The following is a 25,588-nucleotide window of genomic DNA, read 5'->3' on the forward strand; positions in this document are numbered from 1 at the left end:
GGTCTTCTGTCAGAACATTAGAAGAGGCCCCCTGGAGCAGGCCAGAGCTAATCTGGGTCAGCAGCCACAGGGTCAGCAGTTCACCCTCCACGATTCCTTTCACACCTTTCATCCTGTACAGGTCTTATTGCTTTCCTGGCTGTTTTATTGACTTGTTTTTAATCTTCTCATATATTTTGTTACGGTTGCCTATTTCCATTCATTTTGTGCCACTCAGGACACATTTTTAAATGGAAATATGGGGTGTAAACTTGATAAAGAAAAAGATGAAGCCGGGTCAAGGGAATTAGCAGGAGGGAATAGGTTCAGAGGATGCCTGGATAGCTCAGTTGGTAGAGCATGTGACTCTTAATCTCAGGGTTGCCACACATTGGGCAAAAGACTCCTGCATTGCAAGGGGTTGAGCTAGATGATCCTTGGGGTCTTTTCCAACTCTACAAATTTATGATTCTATTATTCAGATACTGCTCTAGCCACAAAAACAAAGTTGGGCTAGATGATCCTTGTGGTCCCTTTCAACTCTATGATTTCTAAACTGCATTCATCTCAGATGTCAGTTTGCCGAAAATCTGTATTCATTATTCTTCATACACACTCTCTGCTGCCAACCCTTGTTTGCAGAATTTCCATTTTATGCAGGCAAAATTTGGGGAGACGTTTAGCTCCTGAAGGAATGTGCTCCCAACGATAGTTAAGAGCAAGGTGACAACTGGTTGCTATATATTAGACGTAAATGATAAAAACTCACCTTCCTCACTTGTGCATGATCTAGTCTCGCTATGGCTTGGGAAACTGTGAGCGGTTTCCATTTCATCCACGGTCATCACATACAGTTGAGAGCTGTAATAAAGAAGCAAAGACAGCACAATTCAATCCAAGAAAGACAACATCGTGTGATGATGATGATGATGATGATGATGATGATGATGATGATTATTTACAATGGATTTAAGGAAGGGACAAGAGTTCAGAGGTAGGGCATACGATTTATATGCAAAAGATCTCAGATTTGATCTCTGGCATCCCCAGTTTTAAGAAAAACTAATTTGAAAACAAGAAAGGGAAGGAGTGGATTAGGATGGCGGTAGCATTATGGTTGCACTCATGGAATCTCCAAGCCAGCACTTGGAGTGAAGACCAGAAACATGTTACATCAGGGCATCCATTAATTAATTTTCCAAAGTTTTCTAGCCTTCACTGGGGGGAACCATACAGAACTCAATTGCAGATATTTGCATGGGAAAGAAAAAAGCATTTAAGAAAACTATCATTCAGCTCCTATAATATGAGGACATGGGCTTTCCGGTGGACTTTACCTGAAATAAACCATCTCCATAGATTCTTCGGGAGTGTTCAGAAAAACCTTAACCTCTTTCCCCTTTTTCACTTGGATCCCTCCATCAAGGCTGGCTGATGACCTTAATTCAGTTGACCAGCTCAAGCCAGTTTTCCCCAGAGCTCCCACAGTTCCCATTTGGGCAGAAATCTGAAAGACAGCACTACCAAGAAGCACAGGGAGAAACAGGTTGCATAGTCAAGAGCGACATCTTTGTTTTAGGGCTGCATCTGCCCGCTATTCCCTCCTCCCAGCCTGGGGGAAATCACCCCGTGAGGACTGAGCATGCTCAGCAAGCACAGTGTGCTAACAAAGTGTTGGAGATGAAAAAGGAAGAGGAGAAATGGAATGGCGTTTCTGAGACCCTGGAAAGAAGCACTCCACACTGCAGGGCCCCACTTTTAATGTATGGTAGCAGAATGGATAGAGTTTGCTCCTTGGTTGTGAGAACAGGGGTGTTTTCATCTGCAAAATCCTAGAGGGTATGCTGGTGGACTACCTCTGTAAAAAGTTAGGGCATTGGTTGGTAGGATCAGGTTTAAGGTGCTGGTTTTAACTTTTAAAGCCCTATACGGCCTAGGACCCTTGTACCTACGGGACTGCCTCTCCTGGTATGTCCCACGAAGGACCTTACGGTCTTCAAACAAAAAAATCTTGGAGGTCCTGGGCTACAGGGCAGTTACGCTGGCCTCAACCAGAGCCAGGGCTTTTTGGGCTGTGGCTCTGATCTGGTGGAATGCTTTGTCACAAGAGACTAGGGCCCTGCGGGACTTGACAAATTTCCACAGGGCTTGCAAGACAGAGCTGTTCCACCAGGCCTTTGGCCAAGGCACAGTCTAACCCCCTCCTTTGGTAATCCTCACAGAACACTAGCCCAATGGTTGCCATGAATTTGATTTTGAATTGATTTTAAAATGAATTAATTTTAGAATTTTGTGTTACTTTTATTGTTGTTAGTGTCTCTGAGCCCGGCTTTGGCTGGGGAGAGTGGGATATAAATAAAATATTATTATTACTACTACTACTACTACCAAATTCTGCCTCTGGACATTACCAAAGACAGCCATGTATATCAACAGGTAAAATCTAGTGTCAGGGACTGACTGGAAGCAGAGGAGTGATGAGAGGCACCAGCTAGGGAAACCCGAAGGAAACCCCTGAGGGAAAAAGGCTGGAAGCCAGGGGATTGGTGGTGGGATGACGACGAGTGGTCAGAGGGAGAAGAGGGAGCAGACTGGGAGGAGGAGGAGGTGTTGGGAGCAGAAGAGGTAACAGGGTTTAGTGAGCAGGAAGAGGCTGGGGCAGAGAGCAGTCCAGAATCAGAGGCGGAAGCAAAGGCTGGAGAGGAAGAGGGCCAAGAGGCAGTCATGAGGCAGGCTGCTGAATAAGCCAGGGGATCTTGCTCTCCTGCTGCGACCAGCTACCCTCACCCCTTGTCTCCCAGGACCAGAAGAGGCATGAAGAGGGAGGAGCAGAGACAGACAAGGCGACGGAATCTCAGATTGCTTGAGAGGGACCTGCAGGAGTAGGAAACTTAGGGAAATGTGGGAAGGTGGGGGCCTTCAGTCTGTACTTACAGAGGTGAGATCTACCCTAGGGGATGAGTTGCTCACTAGGCCTGGCCTTCTGAGCTGTCTTGTTTCTTTGAATGAAGAGTTAACTTCTCAGATGTTGTTTGTGCTATGGCTGCCTGCCCCTGAAACCCACTCCTGGCATCAAGACAGAGAAAATCAAAGCGGTTCCCTAGCCTTTTACAGAGCTTGATCACAGGTCTGCTTCAAAAGCTCAGCTCCTCGCAAAAGAGAGAGAGAGAGAGAGAGAGAGAGAGAGAGAGAGAGAGAGAGCGCTTTAAAGGCAGGTGTATACCTTGGCTTGATATAGCCATTGACGAAAAAATTGCTCCGTTGTCTAAAGTCCATATTGCCTTGGATTGCTGCATTGACTGCTGCTGAGGCATTTAAAGCCAGGAGGACGGGCAAACCTGAGATTGCTGGGAACAGCAGTTCCTCTGTGGCCAAACTCAACCTCTTATTGAACTGGACTTCTTGCCCCTGTTACATAAAAAAGTTAAAATGGTAGTGCATTAATATCCATGATGGCTAAGCACTTGTTTATTGGCACAATTACCATTGCCAGTGCTGGCACCATACAAGAGCAAGCCAACAAATGCTTTGGGCCCTACAGGACTATAGTTGCATAGACCAGGCGTAGGCAAACTCAGCCCTCCAGATGTTTTGGGACTACAACTCCCATCATCCCTAGCTAACAGGACCAGTGGTCAGGGATGATGGGAGTTGTAGTCCCAAAACATCTGGAGGGGGAGTTTGCCTATGCCTGACATAGACATTTATGGCTCACCTTTCCTTCAAGGCAACATGCATGGCTCTTCAACTAGTGGTGCTGTCAGAGCAGGATATGGGGGCAGATGTCCAGGACCCACACATCAAAATGGCAGGTAGGTTCCCAAATGCAGCAAGGTGGGCTTACTAGATTCTGACATAATCTAAAGAGCCCCCCCAAAAGACCATCAAGTCCAGTGCTCTGTTCCCCTCTCATTGTGTTTTTAAAACTATCCTGTGAGGTAGGCTAGACAGAGAGTATGACTGGCCCAGTTCCACTGAACGTCAAGGCTGAGTGGGGATTCAAATCTGGGCTTTCCTGTTTCCAGTATGGACACTCAAACCCAGGTTCGCACAACCTCTTGCCCTCCAGTTGCTATCGGGCCTCAACTCCTACCATCTCTGACAGAAGCACTAGTTCCAGGGGGCTGAGGCACTGTGGGCCCCCTCAGTAGGTATATTTTAGGGGGCCTGTTCTCTCGATTGTTGGAGCAACATCAGGACGTTGTGTGACACCATGTGTGCAATATTGCAATGTTGCACGATGTAACGTTGGGCCGCCTCAATGCGCTTCAGAAAATGGCGCCTCTGGTCTCTGAGCGTAGCCTATGCTGGATGGAGCTGGAGTCAAACATCAATGAAAGCACCAGGTCCCACCGGCCTTCTCCGACCATTCACGGTTCCCTTACCTTTAGCAGTTTTACCACTAGTTCCACAAGGTTCAGGTAATAGAGTTTTGCTTGACTTCTCAGATCCCCGCAGTCCAAAACAGCAAGCTCATTCCCAAAGACTTTTATGCTCAGACTACATTTTGGTTTCTTCTTCTTTCCCATCCTTTTGGTGAACTGATGCAGAAGGAAAGAGAAAGGAGGGAGAGAGGGGGAGGGCTGCGTGTGAAACAGCTACATCCAATAGTGGTAGAAAGTAATTCTGAAACAAACCCCCAAAGTGATCTATTGTTAAAAAGGGATAATAATACGTATGCAAAGTGCCAGAGTTCTCAGAATGAGGCCTCCGTGTCAGGGCTGAGCCAAAGGCAACTATCAGGAGGGAGTAAGGAACTGGAATTAAAGAATAAGCTAAAAACACACCAGTTAGGAAACTGTGGTTACTCAGGAAGAGCCCCTGCTACCTGTATTGCCCCAGTCCAAGAATGACTCAGAGGACTCCAGCTCAGAAGGCCTACAACCAGTGTCTCCCTTGTTTTCTCAGAGTAAACAACTGCTAAATCAGGCTGTGGCCTTTAATACGAAGAACATCCTCTCCACAAGGGCAGAACAAGCCCTGAAGACAAAGCTATGAACGCTCAGTCTGAGAAGGAGTATTGCTGAAGCAATATCTGAAGTATACTCCCATAACGTCCAATCAACCCCCCAAAGTGCTCACTAATGGTTCCTTGACATCCTCGAAAAAGGTGACAAGTGAGATGCCACAGGGTTCTGTTCTGGGCCTGTTGTTATTCAACGTCTTTATAAATGACTCGGATGAAGGAATTGAGGGGCTGCTCATCAAATTTACAGAGGACACCAAACTGGGAAGGGTAGCTAATGCTGCAGAAGACAGAATCGGGATTCAAGATGACCTTAACAGATTGGAGAACTGGACCCAAGCTAACAAAATGAATTTCAATGTAAGGTTCTGCACTTAGACAGGAATAACCAGCAGCACAAAATTAAGATGGGGGACGCCTGGCTTGCCAGTAGTACATGTGAAAAGGATCTAGGGGTCTCAGCAGAGCGCAAGCTTAACATGAGTCAACAGTGTGATGCAGCAGAGGAAAAAAAGGTAATGCTGTTCTAGGCTGCATCAACAGAAGTATAGTGTCCAGATCAAGGGAAGTAATACTACCACTCTATTCAGACCCCATCTCAAGCACTGTGTCCAGTTCTGGGCACCATAATTTAAGAAGCATATGGACAAGCTGGAATGTGTGCAGAGGAGGACGACCAAGATGGAACCAAGCCTTATGAGGAATAGTTGAGGGAGTTAGGTACATTTAGCCTGGAAAAGAGGAGACTGAGAGGAGATATGATAGCCATCCTGAAATATCTAAAGGGCTGCCCCATGGAAGATGGAACAAGCTTGTTTTCTCCTACTCTGGAGAGTAGGACTCAAACAAATGGATTCAAGTTGCAAGAAAGGAGATTCCGACTCAACATCAGCAAGGACTTGCTAACAGGAAGAGCTGTTTGACAGTGGAACGGACTCCCTTGGAAGGTGGTAGACTTTTCATTCTTGGGGGTTTCTAGGCAGAGGTTGGATGGTCATCTGTTATGGATATTTTAGCAAAGATTCCTGCATTTCAGGGAGATGGACTAGATGACCCTTGGGATCCCTTTCAACTCTACACTTCTATGGTTCTATGAATGTATTCAGCCCAAACTGTCAAAGGAGCTGTCCAAGGTGCCCCCATATCCAATGATGTTAGAATTTGCAATAAAACACTATGGAACATTGTGCTGTCTTGCCTTCCTCTGACTCAGAGGACTCCAGCTCAAAAAGCCTGAGTGCAACCAGAATCTCTCTCACTCTGTCCGAACTAACAGTTGCTACACCAGGCTGGATCCCTTTAAATGAAGAGCTTCCTCTCTGCAAAAATGGATCTAGCCAAGCAGTGGCGTAGCATGGGGGGTGCAGGGGGGGCCGGCCGCACTGGGCGCAACATCTGGGGGTTAGGGTTAGGGGGCACAAATCCATGGGTTAGGGGGTGCAAATTACTTGCCTTGCCCCGGGTGCTGACAACCCACGCTACGCCACTGTAGCCAAGAACACAGAACTGCAGCTTTTATTTAAGGCTCAGCCTGAGAATGTCTGTCGCTGAAGCAATATTTGAACTTAGAATATGTTCAGTTTGAATCTTGTGTGGAGATGTCCGAGGTATCATTGTTTCTACTGAGGTTAGCACTCACAACAGAACACTATGGATTCCACATATTAAGTTACCTTTTTGGCTAACTCACTCATCTTATTGTACTGCCCACTTGGGCACTTCTGCTTCTCCTTCCTTGCGCTGGGCTTTCTTTCTTTAGAAGATGGATCATTTCTCTCTAATGTTGGTTTATTCAGAGAAGCCTTACGTCCCATCTCAATGGGAGGTTCTGCCTTGTGGAATCTTCCTTTGGCATCTTCAGCTGGATGGAGGCCAAATAACTTTTGCACGATATCTTCCATGTTCCCTAACCGTATGGCAATCTAAGAAATGACAAACGGTATTTAGAAGGCCATTGATAAGAACATCCCTGCACATCAGCACAAAAGGAAATGCAGTATACCGTATTTTCCCCTCTATAACACGCAGATTTTTTCTCCTAAAAAGGAAGGGGAAATGTCTGTGCGTGTTATTGAGCGAATGTGTGGTCCCTGGAGCCAAATGGCGCGAGTGGAGGCAAAAAAAAGCAGGCAAAAATCAAATCGCGCGTCTCGGAGAAGGGAAACCTGAAAAGAGGAAGTGGCTGCTTTCCTGCATTCTGCCTCAGGGTCTTACTGCCCACCCGCCTCTGTTTCCTTGCTGTGTTTGCTCAAACGGAACAAAGAGCAGGGAAAGCTCCTCCCCTCCAGGCAAGCAGAGGGGAAAGCAGAGTGTCGTCTCTGTGTGCTGCTGAAAACATGCAGGAGGGAGAGGGGGAGAGAGAGAGAGAGAGAGAGAGAGAGAGAGAGAGAGAGAGCTGGCTGGCTTGGGTGGGTGGGTAGGTGAGGGAAAACTTTTGCCTTCCTTTCCTCCCTCCCGTTGTACCCCTCTCCTGCATTCTTAGCCAGCTGCTTCTCTGCACACCCCTCTCGTGCTCCTTGTCCGTTCTGTGTTTTTCCTTCCCTCCCCACTTAAAATGTGGTTAAAAAGCATGGATCCACATGGATCCTCAGGATCTTTGCATTGGGTCACCCCAAATTCACCATCAGATCACATAGCATGTCCATGGCTACAGCCTGCCCCCCAAAAAATCACGCACCCACTGTTGCCTGGGGCTGCAATGGTGCAAAAACGTGGTTACAAAACATGGATCCACATGGATCCTCAGGATCTTTGCATTGGGTCACCCCAAATTCACCATCAGATCACATAGCATGTCCATGGCTACAGCCTGCCCCCCCCAAAATCACGCACCCACTGTTGCCTGGGGCTGCAATGGTGCAAAAACGTGGTTACAAAACATGGATCCACATGGATCCTCAGGATCTTTGCATTGGGTCAGCCCAAATTCACCATCAGAGCACATAGCATGTCCATGGCTACAGCCTGCCCCCCCCCCCAAATCACACACCCACTGTTGCCTGGGGCTGCAATGGTGCAAAAACGTGGTTACAAAGCATGGATCCACAGGGATTCTCAGGATTCTTGCATTGGGTCACCCCAAATTCACCATCAGATCACATGTCTGTGGCCACAGCATGAAGCACAAAAATGATACATCCACTGTTTCATTCAGAATGTTTTTTCCCTTGTTTTCCTCCTCTAAAAACGATGTGCGTGTTATGGTCAGGTGCGTGTTATAGAGCGAAAAATACGGTAGTTTACAGGATGATACTGGTCCAATTATTTCTCTCCTAATACAGGCAACTCCCTTTTTGTGCGAGGGTTGCATTCTAGGCATTTGCACGCGTTGGTGGAGTGTGCATAAGACCGCCCTGCCCTGTTATACCCCGTTATGTCCTGCCCCTGTTACGCCCTCTTCTGGGTCCAAAATGAACCATGCATCAGTGGTCCCACATCAATTGAATACGTGCAAATTTTGGGGGGAGGGGGGAGAACACGTGCAAAATGGTCACTGCCTGTACATATTTTCCTAAGGGTGTTGTCATGCTGCAGTTCATGTGGCCAACAGCAGGTGGTGCCACAAATTACACTGGGATTACAAACTGGGCTCTCACAGCTACTGGGCCATCACAGCAGCATTGGATGGTGGGAAGAAGGGAACTCTAGATGGTTAAACAGATGAATTTTCCTTTTTGACCAACCACTTATCTGCTAATTTTAAATTCTGTTTTATGTATAATTGTCTGGTTTTATTTATATTCGGATATATTTTATGGAAGTGCAAATTGTGAACATTTAGATCTGTCAATAAAAACAAACTATAAACAAATCCTATTCACGCAAACTGCTCACAGAATTTAGATATCAGTATGTTTCGGAGGGGAACTTGCCTCCAGGAGATTGATAGCCCGTCCCAGTGCGTGGATGGTCAAATTCATTGCTATTGAGCGTGGGATGAAAGACGCTGGTGAAAAGATGAGCCGGGTCTCGACGTTTGCGCTTGCAGCTGCTGCAAAGTGAAAATGTCAAGATACCTGGTCAGTCAAAAGCTTTGTCACAGTTTGGTTGAGGTGGTTGGCTGTACCCATGGGCTGTCCCACTACAAGGCTGCAGAGTGCGTTTTCTTTTCTTCATTTGCTGGCTTGGGATAGCTCAGTTGGTAGAGCATGAGACTCTTAATCTCAAGGTCGTGGGTTTGAGCCCCAAGTTGGGTGAAAGATTCCTGCATTGCAGGGGGTTGGGTCTACATGACCCTTGGGGTCTCTTCCAACTCTACAAATCTATGGTTCTATTATTCAGATGCTGCTCTAGCCACAAAAACAAAGTTGTGCAAAAATGTTCCAACATGTGTGTCAGAGCCACCGACAATGTGTAACCACAGTTCGTCAGTAAAGCAGAATAAGTGCTATGTGAGCTAAATCTTAGGGCAAACAACTATTCCAGTAACCTGCTGAAATATTGCTTTGAGCTTTTTGTAATTTTTCACTATGTTTGAGGAAGTTAATAATTGTTTTCTGTGTGACATTTACTGTACAAATATTATACGAAAATAAAATAAAATTGTCCAGTAGCACCTTAGAGTACCAACTAAGTTTGTTCTTGGTATAAGCTTTTGTGTGCATGCACACTTCTTCAGATACGAAGAAGGGCCAGCAGTGCCCTTCAGCTCTCTCTATTGGACAAACAGGCCAGACCCTACACCAAAGGATAAATGGACACAAATCTGACATCAGGAATCACAAAACAGAGAAGCCAGTAGGAGAACAGTCTCCCAGGACATTCAACACAGGATCTCAAAGCAGCTGTCTTATTACAAAAGAATCTCAGAAATAGACTTGAAAGAGAAGTTGCTGAATTACAACTTACTACTAACTCGGGTGGCACTGTAGTCTAAACCACAGAGCCTAGGACTTGCCGATCAGAAGGTCGGTGGTTTGAGTCCCCGCGATGTGGTGAGCTCCCATTGCTCAGTCCCAGCTCCTGCCAACCTAGCAGTTCGAAAGCACGTCAGAGTGCAAGTAGATAAATAGGTACCGCTCTGGTGGGAAGGTAAACAACGTTTCTGTGCGCTGCTCTGGTTCGCCAGAAATGGCTTAGTCATGCTGGCCACATGACCCGGAAGCTGTACCCCGGCTCTCTCAGCCAATAAAGCAAGATGAGCGCCACAACCCCAGAGTTGTCCGCAACTGGACCTAACGGTCAGGGGTCCCTTTACCTTTACGAAACTGAAAACTATGGAGAGACCTGGTCTGACTAGAGATATTGGATTCTTGTCTCATTGCATATGCTAAAGCTATTATTGGTCATCTGCATACTATCCCTTGCTTTTTCCTGTAGGACTAATTGCAGTCGTTAGCAGTCAGCAGGTTTACCATACCCACTGAGCCATCACCCATCTCCTACTACCCTTCTGAGAAAACCCCACCCCACTCTCCCACTATATATATATAAGGGTCTGGTGACTTCTGTTTCAGTGTATCTGAAGAAGTGTGCATGCACACGAAAACCCAGAACAAACCTAACTGGTCTCTAAGGTGCTACTGGACAATTTTATTTATTTATTTCGACTGTGTCAGACCAACACGGTTACCTACCTGAATCAAATATTATACACTTTGTTTCATGCTCAGAAGACTCCTTGTCACAAATGTGGTAAGGGACCTCTCCCTGGTGCACTTTTGAATAAAGAGGAGCTTCAGGCATGTAATGCAAAACAAATAAAAATAAAAATTGTCTTGTGGTTTGATTTCCACAACACTTTGTACAGGGAAAGCCAGAGGTTTTCTACATAGATCCAGAAGCAAGAATTGGCAGGTGGGTCACTGTTGCTTACTGGGAGAGAGACACGGAGCACTGGTTCGGCTTCACCAGTGCATCTGCAACACACTGATCTCTCCACTGCTTTGCCCCTTCCCCTCCTGGTAGGCAGAAGGGACTCACCTGCCAGGGAGCCAGCGAAGCAGCTCTGTCTCACCTGTCAGCTTCTTCCAGGACACATTCCAGCCTTGCAGTCAATGAGGGTTTGGGGTGGGGCTGTTGCATAGCTGTCAACTTTTCCCTTTTCTTGCAAGGAATCCTATTCGGAATAAGGGAATTTCCCTTAAAAAAAGGAAATGTTGACAGCTATGGGCTCTTGAGGGGCACAGCCTGGAGGCACTAGAATTGGGAAGAAAGTTAGGCCAACCCACCTGCTTGTTTTCATTGTGGAGGGATTTATTTTGTATCCTAATGGGTCTGGGGGTTGAGCTGAACTGTTCAGCTCAGTGATGAGGTTGTTGGCCAAGAAAAGAACTTGCTTAAGTGGTCAAATCTGCCAAACAAGTCTGGCTTTGTTACTTATAAGGGCTGGCCATTTGTTGCCATAGGAGCTAATGGCTGGAGACCCTTCTGGGAAAAGAGCGCTTTTTGAGGAGGAAGAAAGTAATCCCCCTTTGGGGAAGGAGGATTACTTCCCCCCTCCATCCTCCCAGCCTGTAGAGAGAGCTAATGTAGGTTTATGTGTGAACAGAGGCTTCGAATAAGAAGCCACATTGAAAAAACAACAACACACAGATTGAGCCGAGACCAAAAGAACTGAGTTGCTCTCTGTCAGGAACTGAAAGTGCTGGTAGTTGCACGATACCTAATGAGGAGCAGAGAAGACGTGTCTATATTACAGAACTCTGGGAAGCTTCTGGTTACTTCACTGAAAGGGAAAAAATAAGTCGAATCTTTAGGGTGGGGGAAGCTATGACTGTTTGAAGTGGTATACCACTTATTTAAATGTATAGTGTTGTGCCCTTATGTTTGATCTAAGAATATACTGCACTGATCTATAACAGTGGGCATTCACATATTATTATTTTTTTGTGGGGAGGGGTTAAAGTAAAAAAAAAAGAGGATGATTTCTCACAAATATCTTTTTGTCCAGGCTTTCCCTGATCCTATTTGATGTATTTGTATCTGCAAATTCCTGTTTTATATGCTTTTAGGTTGTACCATTAACAACAACAACATTGTACACTGCTTGGAAATGTTTTAAAAATATGAATGGGTTTATCAATACTCATAAATAAATGAATGCATGAGTTAAATAAATGAATGAATTAAATTAAATTTAGAAATGAGAATAATAGTGTCTGTACATTTTGCCCTATATCTTAGGTTCTTTAAATGCTAGAAACCTACTATTTTTTAAAATGAGAGGATCTGGGGATTATCATTCATCCAAATGCTTGTGGTCTGATCTACAAAGTTAAAATTGAAGGAGTCATTGATCACTCATTCATTGTGAAGTCCATAAGGTACAGATGTTTATAAACCTACCCAAGTGGAAGGTAACATCTGAATATGAAGAAAACTTCCATGTCTCCCCCTCAAATTCTTTGTCAATGATGTCATCAGGAAGGGAATTTTTAAGATGCTGCTTCAGTGGGTCATCTGTTTCCAGAAGTTCAGAGAGGTGACGCCAGACAAAGGAACCCACTTAAAATCAAATAAGAGACAGGTGTAAACCTAAAGAACAGGTGGGGTTTGGGAAGACATAAACAAAACCTGCAATGTATTCTCAGATCCTAATAAGAGTCAGGAAACCAGGAAGCTGCTGAATCATTATACTGAATCCTACCATTGTTCCATCCAGCTTAGTATTGCATTGAACCCGCAACCTTCTGCATGCAAAAGCAGATGCCCGACCCACTGAGCCACGGCCCTTCCCTCTCTTTTTAAAGGTTCCACTTTAAAGGCCACCCTCCTCCAGAGGCCACTTCATATGCTCCCTCTTTCCATTTTTCTTCTCCAAGTGCCTCTCAACATTCAATGGCTACTGGGCATGCTCAGCCCTCATTGGGCTGCTGCCTCCCCGCCACCCAGGGGTGGGCTATTTTTATTTTTTATTACTTTTGCAAACCTCAGTTACTCTGGGCACTCCTATACCTTCATTTTGTTCCTTATTAGTTCCAGCTGGACTACATATCTATTAGTAATCACCACCTGAGTTTTCTATTAGATGTAGTAACCAAGATCTGAACTTCACCATCAACCTGGAGTTCAGAGGCCAGCAGTACGAGTTGTTGTGTTCAGTGGATTACTGGATGCATGAAGCCATCTGGGCATTTTTTTCACCTCTTCCATCTGACCTTGCACACCCAGAGCTTACCCTCTCTGCCATCCTGCTTCTGTTGAAGCACTGCTAATTCATTTACTTATATACAGCGGTACCTTGGTTCTTGAACTTAATCCATTCCGGGAGTCTGTTTGACTCCCGAAACTGTTTGAAAATCAAGGTGCAGTTTCTGATTGGCTGCAGGAGCTTCCTGCAACCAATCAGAAGCCATGAAAGCCGTGCTGGATGTTCGGCTTCCGAAAAAAGGTTTGCAAACTGGAACACTTACTTCTAGGTTTGCAGCATTCAGGAGCTGATTTGTTTGGGAGCCAAGCCATTCACGAACCAAGGTACCACTGTAGTTCCTTGTTGCTACAACTCTGGGCCAGCAAGGAGAGAGTCAGTGCAAGAAGCTAGGGGGAAACAGACAGGATCCCTCACCTGCTTTGCCCCTCATTTTCATTAAAGTACATAAGAAAAACCCTTCTCAGAATTCCCTTGGGTAGCAGTGACCAGGCTGAGGCTCAATATTTCAATGGTTGCACCTTACCTTGGCTGGATTTCTCCTCCTGCAAAGTCCATTTAACTTGGTGAAATAATTCTTCACTTGGACATTTCATGGCCATGAGATAAGAAGCTATTCTTATTTCTACATCCTCATTGTAGGCTTGATACAGACGGACTAATGTAGCATGCTAAAAAGGAAGGAAGCAAGCAAAAGAAACAGTTCAGTTCCTCTGGGAAAGGGCCTTCTCTGTGGCAGCCCCCAGGTTTGGTGAATGCTGAAGATGAACCTCTTTACCTTGGGCCCTTGACCTGAGATGTGTGCGTTTTAGGACCCGCCTACCACCATCCCTCTTGACTTGCTGCCCCAACCTGGTTCTCAGCTGCATTGCGTACATCTTATTTTACCATGATACAGAGGCCAAAAATAGCACAGGAAAGCCAACCGCACACCACCTACGTTGGCTGAACAAGGAATACGTCTGAAGGCCTCTATGGCAGCCAGTCGGATTTCTGTAGGGTTGCTTTTCAGCATCGCACAGGAACTCAGGATGGGCACAAGACGTGCTGCTGCAAGTCCTGCATTTCCAATTGCTTTTAAAATTAGTTCCACCTGAAAATTCAAAATGAAGTTGAAATAAAGTGCCTTCTTTTTAAAAATCATTTATATCGCCCTCTCTCCCCCTAAGCAGAGCACTGCATAGCTAAAATTGTTATGGTAAACCACGGGTTCCCCAATTTCAATTAGCTGCAGTTTAATTTGTACACCTGAACCCTAAACTGTGTCTAAACTTGCCTACAGTTTATTGAAACAAGCCAGCTTCATAAACCATGGTTTGAAGTTGGCTTCTTTCCAACAAACCATGGTTAAAATTAACCAGAGTTTGTTGGGTTTGGATGATGCTGCAAGCAGCAGTTAAGAATGCAAGGGGAAACCTTGAAAGTCCTCGGGACAGAGATGCTGGAGGATGAGCGTAAGAAGGAAGAACATGAGCCCTGTAGGAGGCCATGGCTTATCATGGCTGCCATCAAAAATGGAACTTCAAAATCTGGATATTCACCTATTTTCAATAGGTGACATTTCAGTTCAACTAAAGGCTGAACAAGACATGCTGATAAAGTGAAAACAGAAGCTGATCTTTCAAACTGCTTCAGAACTACCTACCTGGCTGATACCTACTGACTCATGCAAGGTACATTTTCTTCCCAGGTATCCCTCCAGAATCCGCATAATGCCCCCAACGGCAGGCTCATGGTCACAGTCATTTCTCGTGGAACAGAAGTGATTTACCAGGGCAGTTATTCCTAAAAAGGCACTCTGTCTCCTTCGTGGTGACTGTAGCAGAGGCTGGAAATACGCATAAACACAGGTTTGTGATTACAGTAAATCAGGGATGGGCAGACTTCAGGCTTGTGAAATCTACTTTAATTCGAAACTCAAGGCCCACCGACTGGATCCAGATATGAAAAAATGGCCCAGGGAACAACATAGAATGAAGGAAGATGGTGCTTCACACCTAGCTCAAGAATTTCATTGTGGAAGAAGGACTCAGGTCCACTGTCCCATCACACAATATCCACTCCTGTTTTCTCCCCAGACCTGTCTTCATCTCAGCAGCTGAATCTGTTATTGCTGTTAAGTAATTGGGAGTGAGAACCTATTGGCGACCCCTCACACATCACCCAGACTACCTTCAGCTAGGAATGGCTGAAGCTGTCCTTTTTGGTTTTCTCTCCACTTCTCATTTTTCAAAGCTTAAGAGTTCAGTTTCCCACATTTCCACAGCAGTTTTTATGTTAAAAAAAAACTCTCATGGAAATTCATCAGTGTTTTAGTGCAAATTTCTCGTAATGTACACAACTTTTGCACGGGATTTTGCCTCTAATGTACACATTTTTGCAAAATGCTGCCCCCAATACAATCCTTTGTTGTATGCTGCTTTCAGTAATGTGTGCATTCCTATGCACACCTTACACAAGGATATGCATTTCTGAAGATAGGTCTTCAAAATTTGGAGAAATGTGAATTTCAAAATATGGCTTTGTTTTGGTTTGCATATTGTTTCAGAATGTCACATTAGGGAGGTTTGCCTTTAAATGTGAAGGCGGATTTGGTTTCTTCCCCATCCCTACACTTGCACCTTGTATATGGTGCTGTGCACATCTGTGACAATCCATCATGACAACCAACCAATGGGAACTGCAATAAAAGGTTGCAGGGCGAAGTGCTGCTCTTCAGAACTCCAGCCAAGTGTGAATGAAATCAGTCCACCTTTAAATGCAAACATAACTATATTTCTTCCCCATCCCTATCTTCAGTTATCCACCCCAATTCCAAGACCATAGCCAAGGGCGTATGTCCCATTCTATACATATGCATACAGTGCTTCTACAGAAACAGGGATGATTCATAGAATCACAGAATTGTAGAGTTGGCAAGGGGTCACAAGGATCGTTGAGTCAAATCCCCTCCAATGCAGGAAACTTTCACCCAACGTAGGGCTCAAACCTGCAACCCTGGGATTAAGAGTCTCATGCTCTACAGACGGAGCTATCCAATTTGACTCAGCTAAATTTCACTTTCGTGCTTACAGCCAGAGCATCAATCATGCCTGCAGTAGGCTCAGGGATGAAGGAGAGGGACCAAAGGAATGATTCGATCTTGTCCTCGTCTACTTCTTCAGAGACGATCATCTCTTTCATCAGGACCACACAGGCTTCAGTGGCACAGGAGGGGAGAGCGTCCACTAGAGGTTGCCTGAAAGGAACCCGAAAAGAAAAGCACATCTGATTTGACCCAAGAGGAACGTAGAAAGTTGCCTTATAATGAGTCCCACGATTGATCTATCTAGATCAGTACTGCCCACACAGACTGGCAGCAGCTCTCCACGGTTTCACATAAGCGTTTCCACCAGCCCTACTTGGAGATACCAGGGATTGAACCTGGAGCTTTTGCAGATGCTCTACGACTGAGCTACAGCATAGTCAGGATGGAAATAAATATATAGTTTTGAAGTAGCTGTTTTTGTTGCTAGTTGCAGAAACATTGGGTTGCATTCAATTAACTTTTAATCAGAGTAGACACATTGAGATTAATGGACCTAAGAACATCACGACCCTTAATTCCAATGGGTTAACCTGAATAAAAGTTAGTTGAACACACCCCATTGGCTGTTATCTTTTTCCAGAAATCTCTAAGGTGGGTGGGTCCCACAGAATGATCATGGTTCTTCATTGAGAATGTCACAACTCTTGCTGCTGCTGTTCTTCAACCACTCTGTAGGAATAAGTGGGCAAGCATGCTCCAAGCAAGCTGCTGACTAGCTCTTCAGAGGCTCCTTTTATTTGCAGAAGTCAACAATTGGAAACAGTAGTGAAACCACCCTGAACTTAACGTATATCCATCTAAGCACATTTCCAGCATTAGCAAATACACATGTCAGCAGGTGTTTCCCTAAGATGTTCTCCTCAATACTTGATTACGTCTGTGTCCCCGGTCATGCTCCAGCCAAGCGTTATGTCTAGTAAATAAATCTGTGAGAGGACAAACGGTCAGGGGGAAAACCCTGTTTTCTAGGCAAGAAGGCAAAAGGTCAGGGAAAGCAGGCGCAATGCTCCTTGACATACTGTTGCATGTCTGATGAGAGGTTTACCTCCACACACTCCTTCACAGCTTGCATGTTGAGTGGATGAATAATTTTTTAGGCCAATTTTCAGCAACCTAGTATAGTCCACAAACATCTGGAGGGCAAGCCCCACCCCCCTGGCCATTGGTCATGTGGACTGGAGCTGATGGGAATTGCAATCCATCAACACTGGAAGATCACCAGTGATGGCTGTGTAAATCATATGCAGTCCTGTGTCCCTTCTTAGAACTTCTTTTTGCCAATGGATAAGTGACTGCCTCAGGCAACACAAAATACTAAATACACAGGGGTGGTACGAGTTGTAGTCCAATACAACTGGAGGGCAACAGGGACGGACAGCCTGGGTGAAAGGGACAGAAAAGCTCTTGGAACTCAGAGCTGGCAAATCTACCCAGAACAAACAGCCATTTTGAAGCTGTCTTACCAGTTGCCTTGACACTTCGATGAAGATCCCTGCCACAGGCTCAGCAAGGCACCAGCAGAGAGAAGCCGAAGTTCAAACACCAATGCCATGAACAGGTTGGCAGACTAGAAGGAAAGGAGGACAGAAATCTGCTTCACATGTCTGATCAACTGAACTGGTTGTCTTCAGCTCTGAAACCATCACCAAAGCTTTCAGGGTCTCTGCCGGAGACGGTGGCATGGATTTTCTTTTATATATATATCTCTATATCTCTCTATCTATCTCTATCTCTATCTCTATCTCTATCTCTATCTCTATCTCTATCATATCTATCTATCTATCTATCATCTATCTATCTAATAATTATATTTGGTTTTACAAATTAAAGGCTACATTCAAAATCTTAAGTAATAAAAAGGTAAGTAAACAAAGAATTATGGTGCTGGAGGAGACTCTTGAGAGTCCCATGGACTGCAAGAAGATCAGACCTATCCATTCTGAAGGAAATCAGCCCTGAGTGCTCACTGGAAGGACAGATCCTGAAGCTGAGGCTCCAATACTTTGGTCACCTCATGAGAAGAGAAGACTCCCTGGAAAAGACCCTGATGTTGGGAAAGATGGAGGGCACAAGGAGAAGGGGATGACAGAGGAGGAGATGGTTGGACAGTGTTCTCAAAGCTACCAGCATGAGTTTGACAAAACAGCAGGAGGTAGTGGAAGACAGGAGTGCCTGGTGTACTTTGGTCCATGGGGTCATGAAGAGTCGGACACGACTAAATGACTAAACAACAACAACAACAAACAATGATTCACCCAAATCTCTGGACTTCCTCCCACCCTTTCGTGGGTTCCATCTCTAGTCCTTTTCTGCTGCATATTTAAAGTCACTCCCATTTTTTAAGTATCCCAGATAAGACTAGTTCTTGTTACACTACAAGTGTTATTCAAATCCTGCAAAAGAGTTCAATTGTTTACAGTGGTTTCCAAGGTGAATTATGAATCCCCCCCCCATCTTGCATGGATTTTCATCTTGCCTGAGTTGGAGGGGCATAGCTTTCGATAGACCGAGATGTTGTTTGCTACTAGTATGCATCCAGTTATAGGAGGTTGTGGTGTGGTGTGCCTATTCTATATATTGGGATATATATTTCTATGGTCCACCTAATCTCATGGTTGTAATTTGTTGTAATTTTTAACATATTTTAAATTGTTGTGGCTCACCTTAGAACCTTGGGATGAAGGGCAGGCTATTAAATTAACAACAACAACAACAACAACAACAAAATAAATAAATAATAGAATTGTTGTGTTGGAAGGGACCCCAAGGGTCATCAAGTCTAATCCCCTGCAAAGCAGGAATGATATAGTGAATGGTAGGTGTTTTGTATGATTAAAAGATGGTAGAATGTATTAATGCTTATACTTTTAAATGTATTGTAAGCCACATGCCTTTGTATAATAACCAACTACCGGTAAGTAGACAGCACAAATGAAAGGCAGAAAAAGCTAAGAAGCAAACAAAACAAGAGGGATTCTTCCTGAAATACTTTTGTACATGGAAAGCAACTGAAGAACAAAAATATGGCCTTCCAGACATGCAACCAACATAACCACAGAAACCCCAACAAGCTGACTGCAAAAAACTGGTCTCTTTTCTCAGACCTGATGCTTTGGGGGATTTTAAAGGTAGCACCTTATAGTAGATGCTTCTAATCATTCTATTTTACTAATAAAAAATAATTGGGGTGAGTGGGTGGGAAACCTACTTACTACCCTAAATATTTATTTTTCCTCTTCCTCGGCCTGTGGAACCTCTGTAATTCCAGCCAAAGTCTAAACACTGCAATCGACCCAGCTACTCCCTGGAGGGAAGCAGCCATCTAAAAGACTTGCATTTGACATTGGGAAGGCCGTGGGATGAAAGAAAGGACTAATTGAAGAGGTGCTTCTGGCTTATTTCCTGATAAAAAGGATATTGGTTGATATTCAACAGAAGCACTTATTCCCTTCAAAGATCGCTATTTATTGACTGCCAGATGCCAGTGCTTCTAAGTGATGCAGCGGAGGCAGCAGTTCTAGATATATATATGGAATTCTGTTCAAGTGTAACTTCCTCCCACCCACCCCTGATGTCCTGGCAAGGATGTTAGCAAAGTGCAGTCAAATTGCTTGCTCTCAATTCCTTTGAATTCTGTCTTCAGTGGGAATGGGCAAATCTGTCAAGCTTTGGTTTCTCTGTTTCTTATTTTTAATTCGCATTTCCACATCCACTTGCATAGAGGGGATGTGTGTGTTTCCATGAAAATTCACCAGCATTTTAAGGCAAATTTCTCTCAACATGCACATTTTTAATGCATTCTTCCAAAACAACAATTGTGTTTATTAAATTTGTATACTGCTCTTCATCTGAAGACCTCAGGGCAGAAAAATGCAAAATGAGAACACAAATTACAAAATGAAGCAAAATAAAAAACAAATTGATAACCCCTCTCCCACAAAGAGGTTTAAAAAGCCATTAATATTATTTATAATTACAACTGCAAGATGTAAGAGAATCCTTGGTGGAAGTGCAAAATAAAAGGAGATAAAAGATAAAAGGAGAAAGGTATCTCATTGTGGAGGAGAAGCAAAGAGATGATATGTGACTTCATCAAAGATTCTCCTGATAAAGTGATTAAAACGTCAGGAAGCTGGTGTAATTTCTTCATTTTGGAGGAAATTTACCAAACTGTTTGCAAGACTTTGTGCAAGCAAAGGAGTGTGATAAGAAGACTTTCAACTCTCCAAGTCACAGCTTGTTGCTGTTATTAAAATACTTTGCTTGTAATAGTGCCTTTGCAGGATAATAATGCATTTTTGTAAGTTGTTTTCACTAACATATGCATGCACTTTTGTACACATTACCTGGCTGCAGAATTGCATTGCACAAATTTGGATAAGTCTGAATTTTGAATGATGGCTGTGTTTCTGTTTGTTTACTGTTTTGCGAAGGAAATACAATGGTACCTCAGGTTAAGTACTTACTTCGTTCCGGAGGTCCGTTCTTAACCTGAAACTGTTCTTAACCTGAAGCACCACTTTAGCTAATGGGACCTCCTGCTGCTGCTGCGCTGCTGGAGCACGATTTCTGTTCTCATCCTGAAGCAAAGTTCTTAACCCGAAGTAATATTTCTGGGTTAGCAGAGTCTGTAACCTGAAGCGTATGTAACCTGAAGCATATGTAACCCGAGGTACCACTGTAGTCTCACCTTTAAATGCATACTGAATCAAATTTCTTCCCCATTCCTAATCTTTAGGCAAGATCCCTAATCTTCAGGTGTGAAATCAAAGAGAATTGCCTGAAGATTAGGGATCTTGCCTGAAGATTAGGAATGGGGAAGAAATTTGATTCAGTATGCATTTAAAGGTGAGACTACAGTGGTACCTCGGGTTACATATGCTTCAGCTAACATACGCTTCAGGTTACAGACTCTGCTTTTAAGGATGGAGCCTTAAGGAGACTGGAACCAGTGTTCTTCAAAACTGAAAGCATAAGTCAAAGAGTTTTTGGCAACACTGGGTTTCCCCTTGTTTCTTGAAGGCTTTCTCAGGCCCTGCTTGGGGTGAAAGCCCAGATGTGTGTTTGGTTGGAAGCTCTCCCATTCCAAGCTGGGATCCCCAAGAGTGTTCTGATTGGGTATGGCAATAATCTAGGTGGGCTGGTGCATGAGTCAGCACCATGGATAGTTCCCAGTGGAGAGGGGACCCGCCATTGGGTGCATTCAAATTAATCAGAAGTGGGATGGGTTCACATTAAAGGTGGAGAGGGTTTGTTGGATGGCTGTGGGTATTATTTCACTTAAAATTGTGGTAGTCTTGTTGTATTTGGGGGCCCACCAGCTTGTTCTACTCAATGGGGCCCTTGACATCTGCCCCCCCAGTTCCTACCCTGATGGGACCACTCTGTAGGCTTGTGCTGTCGGAGTAGCGAAAAACAGGAAAGTGTTTTAAAAGTCTTCCTGAAGTGATTAAGCAGGGGAAGGTCTTCGTTTACTACCTTACACAAAGAGTCGGCTTCTTTTATTCATTCATTTATTTATTTTAAAATGTGGGAGGGGGGCATGTGGAAAACTCTTGGCAGACCTCATCCAGAGCTGGCTGCAGATCATACCCGCAATTTTGTTGTTCTTGGAAACCACTCCTGAACGCTCCTTTTCCACAAACACTGAGGCGTTTTGTAAGCGAGCAGGGTGTTTACTGAAGAGGACTGCCTTTGGTAGAAACACACTTAATACCCCTGGGATCGTACAGCATTTTGCAAAGCTTGAGGGTCAGGAACCCAGCGCTTTCCCACTTTTGAACTTGAGCTGATCAAATCAGACCAATTGGTTCAGAAATTTTTGACTCATTGAAAAAAAAAGAGATGCTTCTGTTGAAATACGGTAGGGCTGCCATACGTCCTAATTATCCAGGACATGTCCTAGAATTCACCTCCCAAAATTGCATCCTGGATTATTCTTTTTGGAAATCTAGCAAACGTCCTGGAAAATTTACTAGGGGTTAAATCTTGCCCAAAATGCTTTTAAAAAGTTCCAGAGCTCAAAAATTCTTGTAGCTTTTACTTTAAAAAGCTGAACAACTTGGGGGTTTGTCTAAATAAAGCTCAATAACTTTCCTTTACAAAGCTCAACAATTTTGGTGGTTTCCTTTGAAAAACTCAACAATTTTGGGGTTTCCTGGTTTTTACTTTTTCAAATATGGCAACCTAAATATGGCTCACTTTTATTATCTATTGGTGGGAACAAAGAACAGGAAAATACGAAACCATGCTTTTTGTTCAGAGTGCTTTGAAGCCAGATTGAATTTATTTAACCGTAAACAATCCTAAAAGAGACCAAAGCAATATATTGGTTTTGAATTATTTGTCTATTGCACAAGAGAGACTATTTTGTTGAAGATGTTTACTGCATGATACAAAAGAGATTGACTGCTTGTTGTTGTTTAGCAATTTGTGTTATGATACTGATGTGGATTTTTGTGTTTATACAATTTTTATTTGTATATATGTTTTGTAAAAAGAAAAAATGCAAAAAAAGAAAATATGCCCTTTATCAGTTGAGCTGCACCAGGACTGGCTCTGCATCCCAGATGTTTGTCAGTATTGAAAAGAGTCTGCATGGAAAAAGTTGTCTCCAGTGCTGGTTTTTATAATAATAATAATAATAATAATAATAATAATAATTTGTACCCCGCCCATCTGGCTGGGTTTCCCCAGCCACTCTGGGCGGCTTCCAACAGAGATGAAAAATACACTAAAATGTCACATATTAAAAACTTCCCTGAACAGGGCTGCCTTCAGATGTCTTCTGAATGTCAGGTAGTTGTTTATCGCTTTGACATCTGATGGGAGGGCATTCCACAGGGTGGGCGCCACTACCGAGAAGGCCCTCTGCCTGGTTCCCTGTAACTTGGCGTCTCGCAGTGAGGGAACTGCCAGAAGGCCCCCGGAGCTGGACCTCAGTGTCCGGGCAGAACGATGGGGGAGGAGACGCTCCTTCAGATATACTGGACCGAGGCCATTTAGGGCTTTAAAGGTCAGCACCAACACTTTGAATTGTGCTCGGAAACGTACCCTAGTCTGACTAGCTGATATTGCAGTATTTGTTTTCCCCTTCTTATACTCTCTCAGGATTGTAAGATACAAGGGGTTGTATTTGAAATTAGTATTATTACAGGTAAACAACTCGCTTTGGACCCTACCCATTTTTGATGGTGCTACTGCAGCTTTTATTAGTCAACAAGTAATTTTACGTCTGCTGATCACCACCTATTTTGTGATCTATCAAGGATAGAATAATAATAATTGCTACTCTTTGGATGTACAGTGGAACCTCAGGTTACATACGCTTCAGGTTACATACGCTTCAGGTTACAGACTCCGCTAACCCAGAAATAGTGCTTCAGGTTAAAAACTTTGCTTCAGGATGAGAACAGAAATCGTGTTCCAGCGACGCGGCGGCAGCGGGAGGCCCCATTAGCTAAAGTGGTGCTTCAGGTTAAGAACAGTTTCAGGTTAAGAACGGGCCTCCGGAACAAATTAAGTACTTAACCCGAGGTACCACTGTATGGTTTTGAAAAGTCATGCTTATTGCCATCTGTGAAAAACTGGCCCACGTGCTTTCAGGGACAATGTGGACCCTTCATACTTTGACTCTGTATGGGAAGTTGTTTGTGATTTATAAAACGAAATAATCTCATGGTTGGCACATTCCTACTAAATACGATTTTATATGGCAACATTTATGAAGACTTGATGTATTTTATGTGAATATGAACCTTGGATTCCACTAGGGAATATATTTTGCATGATTTTTATTTTTTGCTAGCTCTTTTTCATCTTGCATTTTTATTCTCTTTGCCTTTATGACAGTTTTTGTTGTTGGGCTTTTTTGTATTTGCAAATCTTGTTAAAAGAAAAATGGAAAAGGAGGAGGGATGCCATCTTATTTATTTCTATATGATGTTTATGAAATCCCCCAAAGGAATGTAAGGCGATATAGAACTAGGCATGTGGGGGAAAAGTCAGTTCAGTTTGCATTTAAAGGAGAATCTGCCTAACACCTTCCCTCCTGAATTTGACTTCTGGGTCTTTTCCAGCCCTACCTGGGCATGCCAAGGATTTAACCTGGTAACATTATTTGCCAAGCCTGCACTCTATTGAGGGATGGGCAAACGTGTCCATTTTTTATTCTCTCCATTTCTCAAGTCTTAAGTAGCCGTATCAGTTTATTGCTTTTAGAAGTCCTCATGTAAATTCAAAAGGACCTTAGTGTGCCAGCTTCTCCTAATGTACACATTTTTGCAGAACAGTTTCCCCTAATAAAATGCAGTCATAAAAATGCTTAAAAAATGGGCTTTCTCACCGACATGCAATATAATTATGCACACCCTCCCCTTGTGTATTTGGCAGACATTGCACAGATGGAGAATTGCACTGCAAAATTCAGAGACTGCTCAAATGCCAAAGGATGGCTCAGTTTTGGTTTCCGTATTGTTTCGGAAACTGCAGATCAGGTAGGTCGGCCTTTTAGTGCGAACAGAAATAAATTTCTCCTGCATCCTTTGCTCTGCTACTGAGCTACAGCTCTTCTCTTAGTTGCTGATGTGTCCTTTTGTCTCCTTGAAGGAACAGACAGAATTACCTTTCCCTGTATTTACTGGGTGCCATTTAGATTTTGGAAGGCACCGTTGCTAGTCTTCATATGGTAATTTGTGCATGCCTTTCAAGAGAGGCAAATTATTCATAGCATGCCTGTTTCGGTCCTGAACAGGCTATCTGCTGTTTTCAGTGCTAAGAGCATGTTTTTTCCCCTGTATTATGGTGTCGGCTCCAACCCATCCACCCCCCTTTCCTTCATTCCTATCTCCTTCTCTCCAACCATCTTTTTAAAGCCCCCTGGTCCAGGAAGAGGCTGATGGGAAATGTCCACAGCACAGCCTGGGAAAACACATCCTTACCAGCTATGGATAGTCTTATTTGTCCCTTGCATTGTTTTGGCTTTGAATGGGGGCAAGATTATGCGCTACATTCAGGCGACAAAAAACCAGGGATAAATGCCGGGGGCGGGGCGGGGGGAGAAGCTCCCCGATTCTCATTCAGAGGAGGGAAAGCATGCCACTCACCAGGGAGCCTTAGAGAGTTATTTCCAATGCCATTGTGCGAAGGGTTTGGATTTAAATGCAGATTAAGCAATGGGGCGTTAAGGGGGCAGAAGTGTCCAGGCAGGGCGGGAAGTGGGAAGGAAGAAGCTGTCCAAAAGGGGAGAAAAGGAGGGGTGGGGGTGGGGATGGGGAAATTCTGTTTCAAAGATGGATGGTCTGATGGGTTGACAGTTCTCCAGAATGAAAGCCACTGTGCAGGCAGACAGTTTGGGTTTCCGTCCACTTTGTTGCTGTTTGATTTATTTGGCTGGCCAGCTTTCTCTACAGGTGAATAAGGAAACTCATAGAATTGTTGGAAGGAACCCCCGAAAGGTCACCTAATC

The 25,588-nt window shown here is 44.1% G+C and overlaps 1 protein-coding gene across 1 annotated transcript in view; it reads right to left on the reverse strand.

Annotated features, from left to right (window-relative positions):
• Positions 1-25,588, reverse strand: part of LOC310831083 (uncharacterized protein) — a 104,220-nt gene that overhangs the window by 63,462 nt on the left and 15,170 nt on the right. The window contains exons 9-20 of the mRNA XM_083711197.1: positions 17,586-17,689; positions 16,107-16,272; positions 14,680-14,862; positions 13,975-14,127; positions 13,561-13,705; positions 12,233-12,391; positions 8,818-8,936; positions 6,619-6,867; positions 4,365-4,520; positions 3,203-3,387; positions 1,317-1,499; positions 749-840 (exon numbers count right to left, since the gene is read on the reverse strand). Coding sequence (XP_083567323.1) covers positions 749-840; positions 1,317-1,499; positions 3,203-3,387; positions 4,365-4,520; positions 6,619-6,867; positions 8,818-8,936; positions 12,233-12,391; positions 13,561-13,705; positions 13,975-14,127; positions 14,680-14,862; positions 16,107-16,272; positions 17,586-17,689 — 1,894 coding nt within the window. The remainder of the gene's footprint in view (positions 1-748; positions 841-1,316; positions 1,500-3,202; positions 3,388-4,364; positions 4,521-6,618; positions 6,868-8,817; positions 8,937-12,232; positions 12,392-13,560; positions 13,706-13,974; positions 14,128-14,679; positions 14,863-16,106; positions 16,273-17,585; positions 17,690-25,588) is intronic.

The sequence above is a fragment of the Podarcis gaigeae genome (assembly GCF_964106915.1).
Source record: "Podarcis gaigeae genome assembly, chromosome: 14".
Classification (NCBI taxonomy): Eukaryota; Metazoa; Chordata; class Lepidosauria; order Squamata; family Lacertidae; genus Podarcis; species Podarcis gaigeae.